The sequence below is a fragment of the Centropristis striata genome, chromosome 15, assembly GCF_030273125.1.
Source record: "Centropristis striata isolate RG_2023a ecotype Rhode Island chromosome 15, C.striata_1.0, whole genome shotgun sequence".
Classification (NCBI taxonomy): domain Eukaryota; kingdom Metazoa; phylum Chordata; class Actinopteri; order Perciformes; family Serranidae; genus Centropristis; species Centropristis striata.
Genome location: NC_081531.1, coordinates 18,787,247 through 18,810,758, shown reverse-complemented (window position 1 = coordinate 18,810,758; position 23,512 = coordinate 18,787,247). Strand labels below are relative to the sequence as shown.

At 39.7% G+C, this 23,512-nt stretch overlaps 1 protein-coding gene across 3 annotated transcripts in view; it reads left to right on the top strand.

Moving 5' to 3' along the window:
- Positions 1–23,512, top strand: part of sgcd (sarcoglycan, delta (dystrophin-associated glycoprotein)) — a 327,671-nt gene that overhangs the window by 236,511 nt on the left and 67,648 nt on the right. For all 3 annotated transcript variants that reach the window (XM_059352359.1, XM_059352358.1, XM_059352357.1), the window contains 2 exons: positions 12,342–12,443; positions 21,722–21,809. In XM_059352359.1, the coding sequence (XP_059208342.1) occupies positions 12,342–12,443; positions 21,722–21,809 (190 nt within the window). The remainder of the gene's footprint in view (positions 1–12,341; positions 12,444–21,721; positions 21,810–23,512) is intronic.

The window sequence follows — 23,512 nt, the reverse complement described above, 5'->3', positions numbered from 1 at the left end:
AAGTGTAAGAAAGTGAGGACACAGTGCCGGGCCTCACTTTGTTGTTTAGTTTGAGGGCTCAAGCTCATTTTTGAATGAGTTTCATGAAGCTAAATCATGAAATGTTAAAGATTAAGAGTGAAATCCAAAATGTCTGCTAAAAAGCAATAAATGGACACTCTATTCAGACAAATCAAAAAAAAAAAAAAAACTTGAGGGCGCTTGTCTGTTTGGCTAGTCTCAGTCAGAGTCAAATTGACACTTTTGGTTCGTTTTGTATTTAGTCTGGTTTGCTTTTTCAGTGCATAAATGTAAATGGACCAAAGATTTAAAAAAAAAAAAGATTTGCTGAGGGCTTATGGGATGTTGTCTCCCTGTTGTTGTGTTGGACCAGTTGTTTAGGTCTGAACCGGAATTGAAATTCATTCACAAGCAACCAAATGAACTATAGCAAGGATTTAACCATATCAGAGTTTGATTGAAACTGACTAAACTTTGGGTTGTGAAAGCACCCTGATTTTATAAATCGAATAGGTCCAAGTCTACAGTATACTGCATGTTTCATTGATGTAAAATAACGGTTCAAGTAAAAGTCCACCTGATGAAATGTAGTTTTTTGTTGCTATTGTTATGCAATGCAAAAAACTATATACAAACATTAAACAACAGTAGCTTCACTTGGGCTTTAGTTGACAGTTAGCTATGGTGATAAAGCTAAGATGTAGATGCCCTGCTGTTGGTTACCTTGCAAAATATCTCTACTTGCAGCCATTTTCAGGCCACCAACCTTAAATAACTGTATAGTGCAAGCAAAACAAGGTGTCTGTGTGTTTGTGAATCCAGTGGCGCTTATGGCATCTTGTGTACAATCCGCACTCCTCGCTGTGTCTCTTATCCAGCACACTGAGCCTGCAGGCTTGTGTATTCACACGTCAATCACTGCCGGTGTGAAGACCTTGATGCTGCACTCCCATCGGCTTCCGAAGGCCATGCCGTCCGTCCCAGATGAAGATGAAGTTAATGGGAAATCTATCGGCCTGTGACACTGACATGTGGCAGCCGCAGGCACAGGGAGCAGAGATGGAGTCTCCGAAAAGACTCACAGCTCTGTAGCCTGCTCCTGTTACTGTTCTTAATCATTTAATTGAGAGGAAATAAAACGTTTGGAGCGCTAACCGGCTCTTTATGTAGAATCGGAGTCGAGGAGTTTTCCATCGCCAAGGGAGAAGTTTGTGTGCTTTTACATTATTGTTTTTATTGTATTGTTGGCTGGCTAAAGAAGGGAACTAAAGTTACTTTCCATAAATGTGCAGAAAATCTCAAGTCATAAGAATTAAGTTGCAGCTGCTGCCAAGCCGGAGTTTTGTGTGGGTATAAATCTGCTTTTTGGACTGCTGGATGGAGTCACACTCTATCATGGAAGTTCACCTTAAATATTCTACATTTCTATTAAAATGACCATGTGTATTATGGAAAATAAACATGTGTTTTTTTTGTAATTATGTACAACATCATATCTAAATAACAAGAATAACATGAGTTCACCGCCATGCTAGCTTCTCTGTGAGGCTGCACAATGGTACTTTAAGCTAAATGCTGCTGAATGAAGCCTTTCTTAATAATATAATATAACTTAATAGAAGCAGATGGAGTCAACAGACAGTTTGTGTGGTTGAATTACTGCAAAAACAAAAGTACTTTGTCTGCTTCTGTGAAAGCTTTATACACGATCGCGCCAAAGTGTTCTTTCCATCCGCACGGCAATGTGAGGCCGGCCTTTTTCAAAATTATACCTTGGAGAGCTTTTCCCGAGCAGCTTAGGTTTTGAAAGTGGTGGCTTAAAGTGGATGTAATAACCAAACAGAGAGAAAAAAGCTGGCTTTTCAAATTCATGCCCATTAGTGTGGACATGAACTCCCTCTCACGACTTGTCCCCTCTTTCTTTCTCAGGCTCTAATTCAGTCTCTCACACTTATTTTTCTGCCTGCTAATGTTTTCATCAGTCTCTCTCTTCTCTCTCCTTCTCTTGACTCCACTTGCAGTCGGCATCTTCCGCCTCATTTACACCCCAACACTTCGTCTGTCTCATTTTCTCTTTACCCTTATCTTGCTCGCTGTGTTTATCTATCTATTTTACCCAGTCTTATCTCTCCCTGACTCTATCAATACCCCCTTCTGCTCTCCTTTCTTTCATCTTTCATTCTCGGGTTCTCCCTCCTCCAAACCCCCTCTCCCCCATCTGCTTTCCTATCCCGTTGATGGATGATGTGGTGCTGCGTCGAGGGCCTCAATCAGAGGAGCGGGGGTTCGCTGTGGAGAGCAATCTCAAAGCCAATTCCACTGATAGCCATCGCAGGGTGTTGCAACATGACGTTGCAGCTATCACCTGTTGGACGAGAGAGAGAGAGAGAGAGCAGCTTCTATGAGTTGCTGCACCAGGTGATGCTGCGCTCAGACTGTAGGGCAGGAGACAAACTTTTTTCTGTTGTTGTTGTTATCAAACAGATCAATTGAAAAATGTATTAGTTTGGAGTTTGGCCATGTTGGCGCGTGGCAGCCACACAGGGCCAAAGGAGGCTGATTGAAAGAGCACTCAGTGTTGCAGGATTGGAGAGGGAATGGATTGCAGGAGACGCATTGTTGCCGCTCGATGGTGCTTCATTTTACTCTCCAAGTGCTTTTTGGCGGAGGACTCGCAGGTGGCCAGAGCGCTCTTTCATGTATTCATTTGCATTTGAAACACTAACGCAGGTTTTGCTGGTAAATGAGAGAATACACAAGGAGACAGCTTCTCCTCGATCGTCCCATGTTTACCTGTGGCAAACACGCCGCTCGGTTTTACCTCTGAGCCCCTTGTCATTATTTGCTGACATGTGCTGCAGGAGAAGTGTTTAAGCTGCCTTGAGGCTAAGATTTACACAGGCTGTAATTTAAATCTGGTAATCCGCAATGCTACATTATTTACAATTCCTATTTTCTGATTGTGATGTTGTCATGGTATCTGTCTCCCTGCCATGGAAGTAGAAGTGTGAAACAAATTCATGACAGCATTTGTTTTGTTTCCTGCTGTGTCCTAGTTAAGGCACTAGATTGTTTTAAGTCCCATTTCAAAATCTCCTTCAAATGCAGCCAAGCAGCACAGCCCCGTCCTGAATTTGGAGGATTCGACCAGTGCATTTTTACAGTCTTCAGTATCCCTTAATCAATTCTGGGTTGGTAATGTGTTGAAGCCTCTTTTTGTATGATTTTATGTGAAAACAGTATTGGCTTAGATTGGTTAGATTTTGTTTGGAGAATAATGAGTTTAAAATTGGTGCACTTTTATTTAGCACATTGGTACTGGCCCTTCTATCTTTGAAACCTCATTTTTATCTCAACTATGCACCTCTCCACAGATGGATGGAACACCTGGAAAAATACTCAAAAATACTGGAATACACAATATTCAGGTAGTCAGTCATTTTATGATTTAAACTAAATCAATGAATCAGAAATTTTACAGATAAATAGAAGACATGCAGATATCTTTAACATCAACCTGGTTCACTGTATTCTGTGCTGCTCATTATATTTTTAAGTCATTTATAAATTATCCATTGGATCAATTTTTTTTCCGTTTTTTTTTTTGGGGTGAAACTGCTGGTTGCTTAACTCAAATGCATCATTATTTTTTGGCTCAGATCAGGCATTGTTGTAGAATTTTATTGGAGAAAAACCTAGAATAATCTAGTTTCTCTAGTTGCATTGGCACGCAACAGAAAACAGAAACGTCTGAAGAACATAACCCATGACAGCGGCTCCTTAAGATCCAGCCACACAGTCCCTAAACCCATATTGTATGTATAAGTATACCCTCCACAACTTAGAAGAGAAAAAGTAAATTAAAACATAAGTTTCAGAGAAAAAAACAAAACACCCACTTAAACACGCCTGAAATCCTATATTGTGTGGTACATTTTGCAGGTGTTTCATTTCTTTTTCCTGCAGGTAATTCTCCAAATGCAAAACACTTGATCCGAGAAGAACTTGTACTGTGTAGGAGTATCTAAACATAGATCTTACCTTAAGTAGCAATATGCAAAAAGTCTGAATCTTTGATATTTTCCCCATGGCTTCAAGACGTCTATATTTGCTTTAGCCTCGGGTGGTGGCTTGATGTATATCGATGCAGACGCTCAATAATAGGCAGAGAGCTCTACATTATTGACAGCAGTGACTCGCAGCTCTCTGGAGATGCCGGCTTCAGAAAAGGAGATGGAGGGAGACAAAGAAAGATGGTTTAGATAAAGAAACAGAGGTGGATACAGATGGTGGGACAGATATGAGCACAGCGATCCAGTGTTACATCAGTCCTTATATTTGCCGTTGCTCCTCTTCCCCCTCCTTGCTGCTGACCCCCTCAGTCTCTGCTGTAGCACACACAGCTGAGCCAAATAAATCTGGAGAATAACAGAGGGAACTGAAGGCACAAATGTTATTTACAAGACAGACGTTTTCTCCTGCGCTCATACACCCACAAACAACCAGGTAAACAGAGCAGCTAGTGGCACACGCACATATCCAGCAAACACACACGCGCGCACAGACTGCATACACAACTTGTCCAAGAAGGGCACATTCACAAAGATGCCCAACTACACACACAAACACAATAAATTCTCAATAACTATCAAGCTAACAGAGTGGTGACAGTGGAGGCAATGCTGTGTTGAGTGTAGATCAATTTAGTCCTTGTTGCAGCAAATGCTGTGGAGAGAGAGAGAGGATGAGAGAGGAAAAAAGGGATTAAGGTGGGGGGGAGAAATAGTGATAGGGAACTCGGGTATATGTGAGATAAATTATGTCCAAATCTCTCACAGCTTCAGACCAGTGAGAGAGAAAAAAATATATCCAAAGAGTCGGGCCTATAGCAAACATCCCATATAGGCTGCAGTGGTCATTGCACCTGACAATGCAAACAATACTGTCAGGTTGAGTACACACAATATACCTGCCTATATCCTGCCTCTTGGCTTATGTGTGCTGGGATCGGTCGTCGATCGGTTGTAGAATTGGAAAGGGAATGGATTCTTAACAGGGTATTTGGTTTAAAAAAAATAATGGATGGATTGCACACCTTTGGAGCACACAATTTTAATTTTCAGATTTAATTATTGGGACTACACAATGCTGGAGTGGTTGACAATGTCGCTTTATAGCTAGAGGGTTGCAGATTTGAATCTGTGCCCTCCAGCTTCCTTACAGTCCAAAGACAAGCAGCTTAGGTTTAATTGGTAGCTCCAAATTGCCCGTAGGAGTGAATGAGAGCGTAAATGATTGTCTGTCTCTATGTGTCAGCCCTGTGATAGTCTGGCAGTCTGCTGGTTGCTTAACTCAAATGCGTCATTATTTTTGGCTCGGATCAGACATTGTTGTAGATTTTTATTGGCGACCTGTCCAGGGTGTACCCAGCCTCTCGCCCAATGTCAGCTGGGATTGGCTCCAGACCCCCGTGACCCGAGACCAGATAATCACTAAAGATAACGAATGAATGATCAAGTCAATGTTTAGGTAAAATGCATGCACCTCTATGTAGGATGAAAATCAACCAGATGTGTGTAAAGTTAACTTTTTTGTCCTGAGGGGTGGTAGGGAGAGTTTTCGAACCTTCCAAAACCGAAAGGGTTCATCCTCTCTGAGCATCGACACCCTCTTAAAATAAGCCTAAGTCATTGCTTTCAGGTTTTTCAGAAAACACAAAAATGTTAATAAGCTTGAGATCATTAAAAGCTACTAAGTGGACTTGTGGACTTGGTTGAAGACTTAAGATTTTGCATTAAAGTACTGTTCCCAATGTCAATGGTTTTTTTCCAAACATTGCAAATATATTTTCTTAGGGGAAATCACAGGAATGTATCACAGATGAAAACATTAAAATGGATTGAGGTGGCTCCTCACAGCAGAAACCCTTTAGAAAGCACACAAGGCGGTTTAGCATGCTTGTTCCAACCTGAAGGGGCAGTACTGCTATCAGTCCCTCTGACCAGCATCATGAGTTGATTTAGGCATAAAAAATAAAAAAAATTGTCAACATATGACATAGACCATTATTTTAGGAAGGTGACGATATGCTCAATTTCTTTACTGTTTCAACTTTTGGCTCAATGAAATAGCCATTCTGATGTGAATCATGAATATATTTGTGAACACTACTTGTTGGAATGGATGCAATCTGATGGTGGTGGTGTCAATGAAATAGGAATCTTTCTCCGAGTGCCATTTATTGATACATATCAATGTGACCAATAGATGTGAACATACATTTGTTTCTTTGACTAAAGCACACAACTACTGGTGGAAGATAATATGCATGTTTTCTCTTTGTGACTGAGTAGCAGTATTGAAACATTATTAGTATTATTGTCACCGCTATGACTGCCATCTGAATCATGACATAATCTGTTATTTGTCATTTTGCTCTGGCAGCATGTTATTTTGAATGTTGTTCCATTTAAATTGAAACACCTCCCAGCTGAACTGAACTGACAGAAAAGGGGTTGTAAGGAAGGATGGAGGCAAAGGGAAAGATTGAAAGCAAAACACGTGGCAAGACAGAAAGAGAGCTAGAAGTAGGTGACAAAATCAAAGAAGTGAAAAAAAATGAGAAAAGACACACAGAGATGGAAAAAGAGAAGTAGATCGGACATGAGGAATCTGAAACTGACAAACAGGATGATCAGCAAGGTAACCGAACAAGAGAGGAGTTTATGAAACAATGAAAGGCAGCAGGTGAGGAAAAGGAAAGGAAAGGAAAGGAGGAGAGGATAGAAGAGAGGTAAGGAGGCACACCTGAGTGTTCAGAGGCCTCTATCCTGGTAAGAGCCATCCTGAATAATTCATGGCTGCTCGCCTGGCTGTGCTGGCTGCAGTACACTGCTCACTGCAGAGAATAAAAAGAAAGAATTCAGACTAGAAAAGAAACTGCAAACAGTGCAGCTGTGCTCAGTGTTTTGAGTCAAGTCTAATTGGAGTTTTTCAGTGAGATGAAGACCATGATTCGTCTGATGGATGCGGATGAATTAAGTTAAACAAAATGAATAGTGTGCCTGTATCATTTATTATAATCTTACATTCTTAGTTATATTATCCTCATGTCTTCTGCCATACTGCACAAAATTATGTTTTTACCTTACTTTCATTGAAATCCAACATTATGAAGACAAATGACATGCATAAATGTTATAGTTAAAATATTTTAGGTCTTTTTAACTTATAGTCTCTATTGCTGTTATATTCTATGTGATGGCTGAGGGATGACTGAGACAAACTATGTGCTCCACTCTGCTCTGTCGCTGATGCAGACACATTCAAAGTGTGGTGTCTGACACTTGTCATTTTGCATCAGAATTGATGGGTGTTAACTGTTGCACATTTATCATTTCTGGTGCTAAGGATTTGAGGACACTACAAAACACTAGCACTCAGAATTCAGACACAAATAAAGTCAATTAATTAAATGTAGTGCATTTTATAATACATACGACTTCAGGCACAGCCCCAGTCTCTCTCCATGGTGCTGAAACAGTCCGTCTTTTAAGGTTTTGGGTCGGTCAGTTACAGCCACACCATCGGTGATAACATGTTTCCATTACAGCACCACAGCAGGGGATGATATACCTGGTGGCAGGGCCGACTACTGCCAACTCAACTCTGTCTCCGACTCTTAGATGTGTCCTCAGCAGCTATACCCATGTGAATCTGTGTAAGACTGCAGAAAAAGCTCTGTTTTAAAGAAGAATTTTCTTGTTTCTGTGTGCTTTGGAGTTTAGTTTTCTCTCCCGTGTTCATGTTTCTACTATCTAGAAGTTGTGCTCTATCAAGCCACTATGCTAAATGTTTACTAAAGTTAGGACTTTGAGTCTATTTTACAAATATTAGTTGTAGTTTCTGTGATTGACATTGGAAAATGATGACCAATGTCTATCTGTCGGACGAGTTTTTCAAATGTGAAAAGATGGAAGAGAGCGGAATCTGCTACAATCCCATCCACATGAATAGGCAAAATAATCTCTGGATCCATCTATCACCTGGGCAAGTGTGGAGGAATTGGACACCAGCTCCGGTCCCGCACTTGTAGATCTTTTCCCGCAAAATATTCTGCTAGCCAATGTGCAGGCTATGGATGATAGGCTGAACCCATACATACGAGCATCAGTTTCCAGGAGATATCAGAAACTGAATTGTCCTTTGTTTCACTGAAACTTGACCTGATCCCGGACTGCCAGAGAGCACCATTCAAGCAGGAGACTTTTTTTACATACACAGATCTGAAAGATTGGAGGACTCTGGCAAGAAATAGGAGGACAAATTAAAGAATTTGACAGGATTACATTAGACAGGAGTTATACTTTGATTTCATGTGACAAATACAAACAATTGATTAATAAAAAAGACTGTCTAATCTACCATGTATGGACATGTTCTGCACTATTTGGTAAGCAGATAGCACAACATATGCATCTCTCCATGCTTATAATACAGTCAAACCTTGTTTCTCTCTCCATGGTGCTGAAACAGTCAAAACCAAGGCTGGATCCAAAATCACCTCCCTGGTTTTCCGATTCTCCAGTCCCTATTTAAATAAAACTCAGTAGCTCACTCTTCAGAGAGCACTAAATGTACATTTTGGTACTGCTAGTTGGTACTACTTTTTTATGGCAGTATATACAGTGGTTATTACATTTCACACTAAAAGAAGGACAGTAGCATCCAGTAAATCTGAAATAGCTTTGTTCTGTTCCACAGTGTACACACCCAGTACTCTCTACTCCATGTTCAAGGAATACCCATAACAGGGATTTTCCTCGACAAAATCCCTCCATCCGGAATACCCTGAAAACATCAGCTGTTGCTGCTACTGTGGAAATTTTACAAATATCAAATATTGAATAAACCTTAAAAGTGTTACAGCACTTACTCAGAAATAAAAACAAAAAAAGTTCAATTCTGAATTGCTTACTCCCATCTGCTCTCGTTCACATTCAGCCTCCTCAAGAACAAATGTTTATTTTGGCCGTGGCACAACTGAGCACTTTGCTCCCTCCCGGTTTGGAATCTTTCTTTCCATGGCTGAACACACTGTACAGTCTACTTCACAGGCAACAGGAACACAACCTCTTTCTTTCTTTATGTCTTTGTGGTACTGAAACAGTCAAACCCAGTCTCTCTTTGCTGAGACAGCTAAGTCATACCTCAGCAGTCTTTCTGTTTGTGTAAAATGTCAGTTTACATGCTCATGTCAAGTTGAATGTGATGTATTTCAAATGCTGCATTTTACGCTCCTCACTTAAGTATTTTTTCGCCAATTCCCTTCGTATTTACTAGTCATTTACTGGTTTCAATAATAATCAGGAGGGATGGAGAAATTAAAAAAAAAAAAAAATTGCCAGAGCTTCAATTCTAGGTGAGGGTAGTTGCACATTCCTTTCACAGTCATTTATTAAACTTGTTATGAGCATTTTGTATCCTGAATCGCTGTTCACAAGTCTTCCTGGTTTCCTTCTTTTCCACATCCAGCACTTGTCTATTCATAGTTCTCTACTGGACAAGGACAGAAAACCTAAATTTCTTCCTGTGGTATTATTGTATTATGTACCACTATTTCTTTATGAAATATAAGCAATTCAATACTGTATTTCAGGTGTCCATATGAGTTGAATTTCTGAAATTCAGTTCTTTGTAAGTACGTATCAGGACTTATCTCCATAGAGAGAAAAGGAGTGTGAAATGGAGAGGGAGCGATACAGACTGAAGCGCAACATTTACTTCTCAGCTATTATGCACCCTCAATGATTATCCAGACTGAGATATGAAGTAGCCAGCGGGAGGAATCACTGAGTATATGCTATACATTACAATAAGGAGGGACCACATGAATCAGTGGGAAATCAATATGTCTATGAGGACCTGTATTTAAGGATATTCTGTTGAGAACCTCCAAGTAGGGAAAATATATGTCTCCTTTCTTACAGTTGATTTTCGTCATCAAAGTGCCGGATATTGAGTTTAAATAGCGTCTGCTGGCCTCTTCTGACAGGCCTGCTGATTTCCACCTGGGGATAATTCACAATCACAACACGTCCAGGACTCAAACCCCCCTGTTGCCACAACAGTGCCAGAATCTTAATATGTTTTACACTGTGGGGGGAAGGATTACATGAAGGAGGCTTGAAAACAGTCCACAGTTACTTTGGGATTTCAAGGGGTCTTGATCCCCATTTGCTCGTCAGAACCAGAGGGATCAAAAGACAGCAGGAAAAACAAAAAAAGTCTTTGCAGGAGAAGATCACATGGGCAGATAGATGACTTTTTTCTCTCCCTTTCTTACTCTTCTCTCACACTGACGTCTCTTATCTTTGAAATGATCCAGCGCGTGATCTCATTTAATATATATAATGACTGAATGGAAAGTGAAGGGTCAGCCTTGCTAGTCGTATTTGAATCAAAGCAGCCCCCGAGCCAATATCCTCTTATCACTGCTGCTTAATATCCTTTGGTCTGTTGCTGTTCTAGTTTACAGACTGAGGCAATGGAAGCATCTGTAGCACTACTGCAATACCTTTGACTGACTGGCAAGTTTCTGCAGTGCTTGTCTTTCCCTTTGTATAGATTTTGGACTGAAACGGCAAGAAAAACAGTGTAGATAAAAGATAAAGCCTTTCTTTTGGAAACCTTGACTGTATTTGGTAAAGGGAAACATCCTAATTTACTGTTTGCTGCTGATTGGAGAAATTCAATCAGTGACCAGCCTGTCAAATGGACTTCATAAGCCACTTGCTTGCTCCTATGTGAATTTGTTTCCCCAGTTTTATTAAATAATATTCTATGCCTGCCGCCACCTTAAAAATCTTCACTTAATTTACCAAAAACAGCATGCATAAGCAATTGGTGTTTTCCCCTGAGCTTGGCTTGGAGGGACACTATTTATTTGTGCTATTTTATTTCAGACTATTATACATTTTTATTGCACATAATTCACACAAACCTCCTCTTATATGGATATATTATTCACATGATAGGATAGAATACTTCTGAGCTCTCACTGTGCATATACAGTGCGGTGTTTAATCTTTAAACCTGTTTTCAATAATGAAGAATAGTGAATGCCCAGTCTCTGTTTGCGTATGCAATGTGTACGCTATGTTTGCCAGTGAATCAGTTTGTAATACTAATGCTGGAGTCAAGTATTAACCACTAACTGCATTAGAATAGATTAAGAGAGATTAGGGCAGCTGATCAACTAGGGAGACAGTTAAAACAGGTTGAAACTCTGAACAGTGTACACAGAATTATTTAAGTGTGTAGCAAAATAACATCTTCCTTCACAACATTAACAGCAATCTTGTCACAAAGATAAATAACAGGTGTTTGTAAAAATGAAGTGACAGGTGTTAGACCCAGCATTCATGTTCATGGCTCTGCAACATATTGGCAGGAAATGTACGTAGAGAACACTGTGAAGGGACCTGATTGATGTTGAAAGCAAGCAAAATTATAAAGCATTATTAACTTTTGACATAACTTCCATCTTTGTTATCTGTTCCAAAAATAATTTCGTATTCGTAAAATACCTGCTTTAATTTGAGAAGAAAAAACAGATTGGTTTACCCTCAAAAACGACTCCATAGGTCATTTGTTCAGGCAGCGAAATATGACCCAGATTTATGTTTTAGACTGTCCTCCCCCGTCCTCTAGCGGTGATGCAGAGCTTAAATGTAAGTCGATCTCGGGCTGCAGGGAGATATGGTTGAACAGATTCAGTTTTCAGTTAAGTTTGTGTCCCAAAACAAAAGTAAATTATGTGATTTACACATCACTGATCTTTTGTGCATCATGTTTTACATAACTATGTCACTTCCTAGTCACGTCATCCTTGTAACTACTACATTTATGGCTTCTATGTACATTTACTTACTGTTTAAACTGTCTTTTATAACATCTTACCAGAAAGTTTTTTGCCCTAAAACTAGCCTAGCCTTAATTCAATTCTTTACAACTACAAACCGTATGTGTACGTTTAATGACCGCTCTGTACTAGAAAATGCTCATATGGGTCGTTTTGACCTCTTATATAGGTGGTTATGGGTGGTATTGAGAAATTTTGTAATTTCCGTTGGAGATCTTTTGGACATAATCTGCAATTCTAAATCATAAGGTGTTGTAATGATGATTATCGTTTGGCTCAATAAAGAAAATCTATCCAGTGAGAATATGGTTGGAGCTTGATATTTAGAAATCACAACTAGTTGCTATGTTGCTACTTGCTACTTGCTATGAAACCACAAGAAGACAATATGGACTAATTGTGTCTTTGTTCCTCACAGGATGGCATGGGCAACCTGAGAATAACAGAGAAGGGCCTGAAACTGGAAGGGGACTCTGAGTTCCTCCAACCCCTCTATGCCAAAGAAATCCAATCCAAACCAGTAAGTCCCACACAGAAAGACACACCTATACGCTGTTTTTACTGTACACACACACACACACACACACACACACACACACACACACACACACACACACACATTAAGTAGAGTGGACAAAGGGTAAATCATTGTGATGCTGGATATTCCATCTCCATTAGGTATTCCCTTTTTTAGCCAGTAGTGCTTGTTGGTGCTCAGTTTGTTTTGGGGGTCTGTGCTTAGACTAAGTTAGCTAACAATACTTGGCTCACAACATCTTTGAGAATAAACAGCATGTCTTTTAACTAAGAGCAGCCACATGTGAGTTAAAGATGGGACACCTTGCTCACAGTTTGAACCATATCAGTCAGTTCTGGAATGATAACCACCATATGCATAAGCAGTCATTACATTAGTAGTGTGTAGGTGTCAAATAGCATTTCCCAAACAAATGCAAAACTGCATCTGTGACCTTTATGTAAGGGTAAATTACTTTCTAGCATGTTTTTTTTTCTCCTTGTGCACTGATAACGCTGGGTGAATGAGGTGACAGGGTGCAATAGTGTGAAGATTTGAGTGTCTAATGACTGTGAGTGTGACAGTGTGAATTTGAGTCGTCGAGCCTACATCTTCCACAGTGGGTGACACATGTGAGACAATCCAGTTGGGACTCGTAGAGACTGGTCTCCCCTAAAAAAAGGACAATATAAGGTGTTTATACAAGCAGCCAAATATGACTCATATTTATGTTTAAGACTGCTAGACACTATTTTGCCGATATAGTAGGAGTAATTGACAGCCATGTGGAGTTTCAATGGTGGATGTCATAGTCAGGGAGGAAGGGAGGGTCACCCAGGAGAACTGGGTTTGTGTCCTCCTGTGTTAAAACAAAAGTAAACTACTTTTTATGTAACTTTGAAGTAATTTCCAGGCTCACTCTCCCTCATAATTACTTTACTTCCAGCATTTACGTGCATTTATTTACTTTTTTACTTTTTGTCTTATATATTGCTTTACTAGGATTTTTTTTCACCCTAAACCTAGGCGAATGGTTTTGTAGGCTAAAAATGAACTGAAACTGCAGCCTTTTTTACAACTACAAACCGTACATGTATGTAAATTGACGTGCTATTTTTAGAACACTCAACTGTACCATGGGCCGGGAAATGCTCATTTTGACAAACGGTCATATGTGCTGTTATGGGTGGTATTGACAAACAGTCTTGTTGGTGTTGGTGCCTCTACTCCACCTACAAGTTGTATTGTTTTCATTAATTAAAATAAATGTTGCTGTCACAAAGCTTAAATTATGTTTTCTAAGACTTTCCAAACTACGCTATAACATATTGTTTAGAACGAAAGGCACCACACTACATGTTCTCACAAAGGCACTGTAGGTGAAAACCATTGATCCATGTCCTGCTACATATTTAGGTCAGGTAATCGTCTGAGCAGACTAAACTAGGTAGCCCAAATGTACTCCATACACTCCTCCTGGGGGATCCTGAAGCATTCCCGGGTCAAACAGGTTGTGTCGTCTGTCAAGTGTCCTGTGGGTCTGCCAGTGTGTCTACCCTCACAGAAAAACCTCCACAGGGGAGGTGGTTTGTTTGAGCTGAAGGGGCAATAGTTGCAGTTCAAAGCTTGTCTCTGATGTCCTGGAGCCCCAAAGCCTGAGCTGAGATACCCTGCCAAGAAAAGTCATTTTAGCTTCTTGTACCCACAATCCTGTTCTCAGGGTCATCACCCAAAGACTGTGAACATAAGGCTGTGAGTGTACAGCTACTAGTAAATCTGGAGCTAAGGCAGGGTCTTGGGAATGAACCCTGGCTCTGACTGAGGTTTTTTCTTTTCTTTCTTTATTTCTGAAATTTTTTTTAAAAAAAATCTGTTTCAAAAGCAGTTTGTGACAAAGTGTTTGCCCAGAATTAGTCTAGTCTAGCATAATTCATTGGAATCTTAATGACGGAGCAAATTCAGCAAGGACTCAAGCCATACAGTCACATTTACTTATTATGCCATGTCACGTCACATTACATCGCATCACGTTAAGAATTGTCATGTCATAATAAGACATGTTGTGTTATGTCATAGCAAGACATTTAAATTAAGACAATGCAATGATAATAAATGAATGACATATAATAGCTAAACCAAAACATATTGTGTAATTTCATAACTGTAATGAATTCAAAATTACAAAAAAGAATTCTCAGATATTTTTATTGAAGTTTAAATGTTTTATCCCATCACATATGTTCCAACATTGTACATTTTTCAAAGTGATCCAACATAAACATAAACATCCCTCCCCTCACACTAGCCACACTTCATGATTCCTCATGACTACTATTCCTGGAGTGTTATAGGGAACTGCTGGAAGTCAAGTATTGAGTTGAAAGATAAGCAAATAATAGAAAATAAAATAAATAAGTAAACAAACAAACAAACAAACAGGTTAAATGGTTAAATAAATAGAGGTGGATAAGTAAAAGAAGGCAAATTAAGACTGGCTGATACAGACTGTAGCTGATAGAAACGGACAGAGAAGCAGAACAAAGAAAAGAGGGGCAGATACTTCAATTTGACTTAAGGTTCTCAAATCATTTCAGGAAAGGTCCCCACACCTTCTGGAACTTCTTGCTCGAGTCACACACTGAATAGCGGATCTTTTCAAGGTCTAGACAGGACAGGATGTCCCTTAACCACCTTAATGGTATTAAAGGCAAAAGACAATGTGCGGCTTTTGGTTGGAGTAAGACGTGTGTTATCCTCTCCAGTGGTGCTGAAAAGAGCAATCAGTGGGTTAGGTTATAGCTCAAGATTACTTTTAAGTGACAAGGTTTGGAAAACATCTCTCCAGTATCTTTCCAGGCTTGGACAAGTCCAGAACAAAATAAAAAAAATTTAAAGATTACATTTTATTCTGACAAGATGATCCACATTTATGTCATTTCATGTCATAAAATCCAGAAAATTTCAAGATGTGCTGACAATTTCTGTGGTGTCATGGCATGTCATAACAAGATGTTTTGTGTCATTTCATGTCATAGCAATACAGGAAGTGTCATGCTGTGTCAAAATAATACTTATGTCTTACAATTTCACGTCATGTCTTGTCATACTAAGACAAGAAAAGACACTGCACCATGACAAGTACCATATGGCCCCATAAGTGCACCTGTTTCAGACCAGGGGGTTTGGTTGGGAAACAAATGCATGCAACAACCTGGAAATGTCTATTCTCCACTATTCTCCACAGAGCCACAACTTCAGCATGTTTTTTTTGCAGGAAATCTTTAAAATTTACCAATCCAAATGCAAAGTGTGTCTGTGGTCCCCTGGTATGTTCTGTTTAAAGAATAAACATTCAGATGTGGTTCCTGCTGTCCTTATTACGACTACTGGAGGACTATCCAAGCCTAGAGATGTCAGAAAAATGGAGAGATTTGCACGATAAAGTGATATGCACTCTCTCGTTCCATCTCTTCTACTCTGGCAGTATAATAGCTCTGTGCAGGTAGTGGACGGACAGCTTGATAATGCAAGAGAGCAGCACGCTTTATCTCTGCTGTCTAGGACCTTACGCACGCTGAGAGGGAGGATGAGTGATGGAGATAGGAGAGCGGCATAAGAGAGCGAGGTAGACAAAAGAGAGTGGAGTAGCGATGGAGATAGAGATGAAGATGAAGAATGAGGGAGAAGAAGAAGGAGAAGGAATTGAGACAGAAAAAGGGGGAAGGATGGAAGAGGGCTGGATAAGAACGAGAGAAATGGGAAGCCAGACTGCATATTTTGACAGGCGGTGATGCACAGGAAGTGGCCAAGTTCAACAAAGACTCAAACAAGCACAACATGTTCGCAGTCTGATATCATGGCATGGGTAAATATTTATATTGAAATGATGTCCACATTTCACCAAGAAGCAGCTTTGGATGACTGCTCATTTTAAGTGCATAAATTTGACCCGTTCAGACAGGTTTTATTGGCGCAACCCAACGTATGAACATTAATTATGGATATATATTGATATACAGGTTGATATTTAGCATACTGAATTATAGTGGAGGCTTTTGTAGTCATTGTCATGTGCTGATGCCAGATTTTGCTTTGCAATGGATTTCTTCTATTGTTAGTTCAAAATATCTGTTTAAAAATACTGGAAAAATGAAATGGAGAACTTGACAATACAATGGAGATTAATAGAAAAGAGACTGGAAAAGGAAAGGGCAAATAGGTGGGGAGACAGGATACAATAACTAAAGCAGAGGGATAAATAAAGAGAGGAGAGGACAAGGTGGCTTAAGCAGACAAGGTGAGAGGAAAGGATAGAAAGAAAGATTAAAAAAAACAAAAAAACAAGGAAGACTCCTGCTACGTGCAGTCTGGTCTCATGTATTGACCAATACTGCCTAACTTCTCTTTGTGTCCCTTGTCTTTTGGTGTGTATTTTTATTCTAATTTAGCAGTGTTCAGTTCATACTTGGGACTTAAATGTAATAGAAAAGCTGATACAAACAAGATTTTAAAAAGCAACCATGGTAATCTCTTAGTTAATATACAGTAGATACATAGAATTATACAAATCAAACACATAACTCGCTAAACATTGAATGTATTTCTCCCAAAATAGATGTTAGGGTGTTTTTCTCACACCTGCCTTGTTTACTTTAGTTGAATGAAGAGCAAGCCAACTATAGAAATAACCTGATTCGAACAGTGAGCTTATTGGTAGTCCTCGAAGCAGCTCTGCCTCCAAGAAATATTTCTATAACCAACTCTTTCTCCAAGTCTCTCATCTAACTCTTCTCTCTTATTTTCTCTCTCTGATTCCTCTCTGCGTGAGAGGCATCCTGCTGGGAGTAATATGGTCTGTTGCATTAGTAAGGGAGAGAAGAGATAGACGGAGTGGATCAGAGATGCCACACAACAACAAACTAAACACATGTACTGTACACAAAAAGCCCCAAAGGACTCCTGCAGTAGCCTCTCTGAGGCGTATCAAGAGACTGTACTGTGCAGAGAGATGGAACAGTAAGATGGCTGCTTTGAGACAAAGCACACTGTACTCTGTGTAACAACACTAGTGCCAAAGCTTCTTATTTATTATTTCTCTATTTTTGTCATAATGTAAAGATTGCACAATCAACCTCAAGGTGGTTATCATGGAGTTAATCATAGATTGCTACAAGTTTTTTAATAGAACTATCTTCTACAGTGAAACATGCAATATACCTGGCTCTTATGTGTACAGTACAGACACAGAGTGCCATGCGTCATACTCATAGGTCATGCTCCAAAAACCACACCAAACCATCTAATCAGTGTGGCAACTAAGGGCTGAAATGCTAACAAAATGCTTGTTTCTAGCTGAAAAATAGATAGATTTAAACATTTTATATAAATATGTAAGCACCCTATGTCTACTAGAAAGGACAAGTTGGCTGCTAGCTAGCTAATGTCAGCTATGTGTTAGCAAGCTAATGTTAGCTATGTGCTAGCAAGCTAAGCTTAATACCGGATAGCTTTCTGAATTATACACATTCTACTACAACACGAGTTACATAGTGTCAAATGCTTTAACTGAACTTACAGAAATGTAGTTACCCTAAAACTGACTTTGGGTATATGACTTAGTGACAAAATGCACTACATACGTAAGTAAATGTTTAATATATTGAGTTTCAGGATTGCACAGTTTTCCCCAATGTCTCACGTCTGTATATGTCCGTATCAGATTTTAAAATCGTATTTCTGGTTTTCAACTTGTTGGTATGCATTTCGCCACACAGCACTTTTTGGACATTTTTCTGTTTTTTGCTAACAGACAGAATAATATAAGAGGCTCCTTCATTCAATACAAAGTCAATGGAGAGCGATGGATTGTTTTCCCCTCTGGTGGGGGCGAGGTTTTAGTGTGCTCTTCTCTATAGAAAAAAATTGAAAGTTAAACAAAAATGTTTTCAGGGCTTTACAACCAAGATCAGCGGTTTCCCTGATGTTATCATCGTACTACATGTAGCAGTGTATGTATATAAGTAAATACTGCACGAGCCTAGAGTACATGGCCATATAATCTTTTACAAGCTTACCTGAGCCGAGCATATGAAAAACCTGTAGAAAAGGAGTGTTAAGTATGATCAGAGGTTTTTATCCATAGAAAGCAACAAAAAAACATTTGGAAAAGGGCAGACCTGCCAGGTGATTAGATGAACCATATGTCTATCATTGTCACAATAATTATTTGAAACTTTAGCCACATTTAACATGACGATCCAACATTTTGACATTATATATGGCATTATCTGTATAGGGCCCCTTTCAAGGCCACTATATTATATTCTGGAAATCCAGATGCCTCAACTTTACAGAAAACATTCTGGTTTTAGAACCCGCACAGGGATTGTTTCTCGTTCGTTAAAAGTGGAGTCTGTTATTCTAATCAGACTTTTTTTTGTCAAATTCAGTGAATATGTTCTCACAGTCTGCTAGCCATCCGTATTGTGTGTGTTTTTCATACACAGCCCTGGCTCTGTAAATTGGAAACAAAATTGGTCCATTCATGCTTGTGCACAGGACACCGAAAAGGCCATGGATGTAGATACAGAAAGCAATGGGAGTGAGAAAGATGTTAAAAAGTACTGACAGAAGAGTGTATATTTGTTTGGGTTCAAATATTAACAGGCTTTCTTTAGAATTGCTGATTCAACCTTCAAATTATTTTGTCAATGGCAAGCACCCTTTGAACATTTAAAAAAAATACATATTTTCCTTATAGACCATGTCCAGAGTGTGAGATAAAAAACAAAATAGAAAGAAGAAAACTTTTTTTGCATTTTCAGAAGGCAAACTCATTTTAGTCACACACACCTAAACCTTAAAAGAAAAGAGTGGATCTGTCAAACCTGACATGCTCAAATGCCTCCACAGTTAATGTCTATGTCTGTTCTATTTATCAACTATTTTCAAACTTCCTTTTTAGCTTATATTCAGGTCACACAGCATTGTTATTGTTACAATTTCTTGCTTGCATATCATACATTTGGTGTATTTACTGTGAGAACTTCAATAAGTTTGGCGAGAGCCATAATGTTATCAGTATTATACACACAAGGCATATCCCCTCCTCGACTGCGAGCGCAGCACAATGGTCAGGCCGTTATCTCTAATTAAGAAGTTGACTGAGGCATGAAGATTAGTCGGGCACAGAAAGAGCAGAGTGTCCGACGTGATCAGCATTACAGATTGGTGCAGGGCACTCTGGGAAATAGAAGTTATCAAACTGAGCAGGAGGCTGAAGTCTCTGCTCTCGGACAGTTATGGTGTGTGTGTGTGTGTGTGTGTGTGTGTGTGTGTTTGAATGTGTAGTTGCACGTGTATGTGTGGGAATGCACTCTTGTACTTTTTAACCATACAGCCATTACAACCTTACAGCTGGCTCAGCCTTTATTAGCCCAGCCCCCAGTCAGCACAGGTATACCTATCAGGTGATTTGTCTGAAGGTGTTGACAGCACACACTGGATATAACAGTTATAACTTCAAAATAAAATAATGCATATAGCATGCATTTATTTGCACCAAACGTGAAGTACAGCTGAGGCTATCTGGGGTGTCATTAGCAAGCAGGTGCTACACAAAACAAACTTTTTACCAGATGGTGGTGCAAGAGGAAATACCAAGGGTTAAATTATTATAATGCCCCCTAAGGGGAACATGAATGTCTGAAGCAAACTGTCAGCCTGCCAGCAGCACTGGATTGAAAGTCACAGCACATCAAATATTTGTCAAGAGGCCAGTCTGGACCAAAGTGTTGGACTCACTGGCTGACACTACCATTCCTAGAACCCCAAAGTTCATCTGGCTAAAATAGGTTGCCACCTGCTGTCAGTTAAGGGTTTGTTGTTTTTTCTTTTCTTGCTCCATACTAAAATGACATCATGGCAAATACTTCAGGGTGCATATACCCCCATGCTGCCTAAGTAAAGGACAAAACATGTCACTATTATAGACGAGGTCTCATATATGGTGTGACACAGCTCTCTTCTACTCTCTCTTCTTATCATCTTGAAATACCCGGATCATCCGCTACACAAAACCTTTATGGACCAAAAAAACAGCAGTGGACGGCTCCTCTCTCTCCGTTGCAGGATGGAGAGATACAAAAGATCCTTCGCTCCTACAGCCATCAGACTCATTCTTCAAGGGATTCTACCAGACTAACTGAATTTCCCCTCAGGGATAAATGAATTAATTTTGATTTGGTTTGATTTGATTTGATTTCTAAAAAAAAACGTATTCAGCATTTGTTGTTTGCCAGGAGGGGGCTACACTGCGGTGTAGTGGTTAGCACTCTTTTCTCACAGCAAGAGGGTCGCTGGCTCTACTCGGTCTGTGACTCTTCTATGTGGAGTTTGCATGTTCTCCCTGTGTCAGCGGGGGTTCTCACCGGGTACTCCAGCTTCCTCCCACAGTTCAAAAACATGCACTTAGGTTTAGTTGGTGACTCTAAATTGCCCGTAGGAGTTACTGTCTGTCTCTATGTGTCTGCCCTGCGATAGTCTGGCGACCTGTTCAGGGTTTATCCCGCCTCTCGCCCAAGAGCTGTCTCCCGACTGCTGGGATCGGCTCCAGCCCCCCGTGACCCGAGTGCGAATAAGTGGTTGAGGATAATGAATGAATGAATGCTTGCCAGGAAACATCTTATGTGTGAACAATCATCAGTGTCTGCAACACAGGAAAAGTGTAATACAAGACATTCCTTTCAGTCCTGTCTTCCAATCATGCAACCATTGTTGACAGGTTGTAACCTACCTCACAATCACTGTTTTAAACTTGTTCGTAATGATGTAAAGCGGTTAGGTCCAGCCACTAAAAGCACTTCCTTAAGGTTAGGGAAAAAAACATGGTCAGGCTTCAGACATAACTTCCATCGATGGGAACCAGGGGTAACCCATCCACTTCCACCCACCTGACAGGCGACTTTTATGGCTTTCTCACAGAGCAACATTTCATGGAATAGCTACAAATTCCAGTGCATTATTTTTGTAAGAAATCATGCAAACCCTTCATATGGACATTCTGAGCCATTCCAGCTGGAAACAATGTATTTGCTCACCCTAACTGTGTAGGTTTTGATGTTGTTTTCTGCCATTGTTATATCTTCCTGAACATGTGTTGATTCATGATTGAAAATCTTGATTTATTTTCTCTTTTCACATTAGTAATCATACCTCCTCCCCAAAAAGAAAACAAATTAATAATTGAATAACTAATTATTGCATCACACATCTCTTCGCAGGGCCGCCCGCTGTTCCTGCAGTCGTCCAGAAATGTGTCGGTCAATATTGTCAACAGCAACAACCAGCTGCTCACACAACTTGTAACAGGTAAGATGCTTTCATGTGGTTTTTTGATGTTTTCTTTTGGTATGATATATTTTTTTATTCAAAAACATTAAACCTGAGAACACTGACGACATCAGCTGCAACAGATGCATGACGTAGAATTCCGATATTCTTCAACCTCCAACCTATTTTTCCATCTTGCATGACTATGTGACTAATGGGCATAAGCACTTAAAGTAGATGTAGGTTTATGTCAATTGGCCCGTCTGTTTACATCTTATCTTGTTTCCCTGCTGCTAGTGCAGCTCTCACCCTCAATAATGAACCAATTTCATATGTTATCCCCATTAGTCACCCAGTGAGAAATTCCCCTTTAATTTGTTCTTAAGCTTTATCACCACTTAAAACATACCTTTATTCTAAAGTATGATGAGGCTTTTGGCATCATTGATCATGTTATTCCCTTTACAAATTGTTTCATTTGAGGGCTGGTGAGATAAAACGATCTACTTCTTTTTATTAACAAAAAGATTAACTAAACCTAAGGGAAAAAGAAAAACATATTATATTGCAGATATATTATTTCTCATCATTTTAATCATTGTGCGATTTTCCATTTATTTTGGGAGCCTTTGGGGAGTCTAAGACTCTCAGGTCAGGAACCACAGCTCCAACTGTCAGGAGTCATTGCCTCATTTTCTAGGATTAAACATTATCACATCATAAATTCTTCCTCTGTTCCCCCTAAACTGTGCCAGCAGAGGCCTCAGTTGCACCACCATAACTCTGTGATCGCACTTTCTTCTTTACATTCCCCCATTCTCCACCTGTCACCCACTAATAGAGTTGGCAGTCTTCTCTGAATGGAAATCATTTTGTGTAAACATGCACAGGAAGTGTCTCTCACATTAAAAAGTGTGCTGACATTTGCCTTCTGGGTCTGAAGAGGAAGACGGCGAAGTCTGCTCCGATGTTTCTCTTGGATGACTCAGCTCCGTTGGTGTATGGGGAAGAACTTCACATCCCAGATGGAGAGTGACAGAATCAATTGCACGCGCGTCAATCAGTCACCCCCCAGCGCCAAGTGTTTTCTGCCGCCACGAGACAAAGCAATTTTAGATGGAGGGGGTTGTCTACATTTTCTATTTCTTGTTTGTCTTGACGCCAGTTACAGTTTTGGCAGCTTGGATCTGAGCATTTTCTCAAGTTTCCTGCAGACCTTCAGTGAAATCTTGGTGGGGAAATCTCTCTCACCAGCACAATCATCTGGAGGAAATAGTTTCCAAACATTTCATCACTGACCACTCTGAATGTTTTCTTTAAGTCTGTCCTCTAAATATTTCTTGGTTACTCATGCTTTTCTAGAATCAAAAGTGTTGACTGACAACTATCTTAATCCTGTCAAACTTTAATAATTTAGGTCTCAAATTTCAAGAGGTGAAATCAAAGCAGATACACTCGCATCCATGTTGCTGATGTTCCCAAAAATCTAAAATATCATATTATTAAATTATGTCTCTCTGGATTACGTTGCAAAGTGTTTCCCGTGTTACCCCATAATTTAGAACAACCAGAGAAGTAAAGTATACATTTTTTTTTTTTTTTTTTAAATACTCAGGGGAAGGCGGTTATATTTTGAGAAAAAAGTCGCAAATTTACTAGATTAAAGTGGCAAATCTATTAGATTTAATGTGGCAAATCTGTGAGAAAAACGCAAATTTGCCCCTTTAAGTCTCGGAAATCTG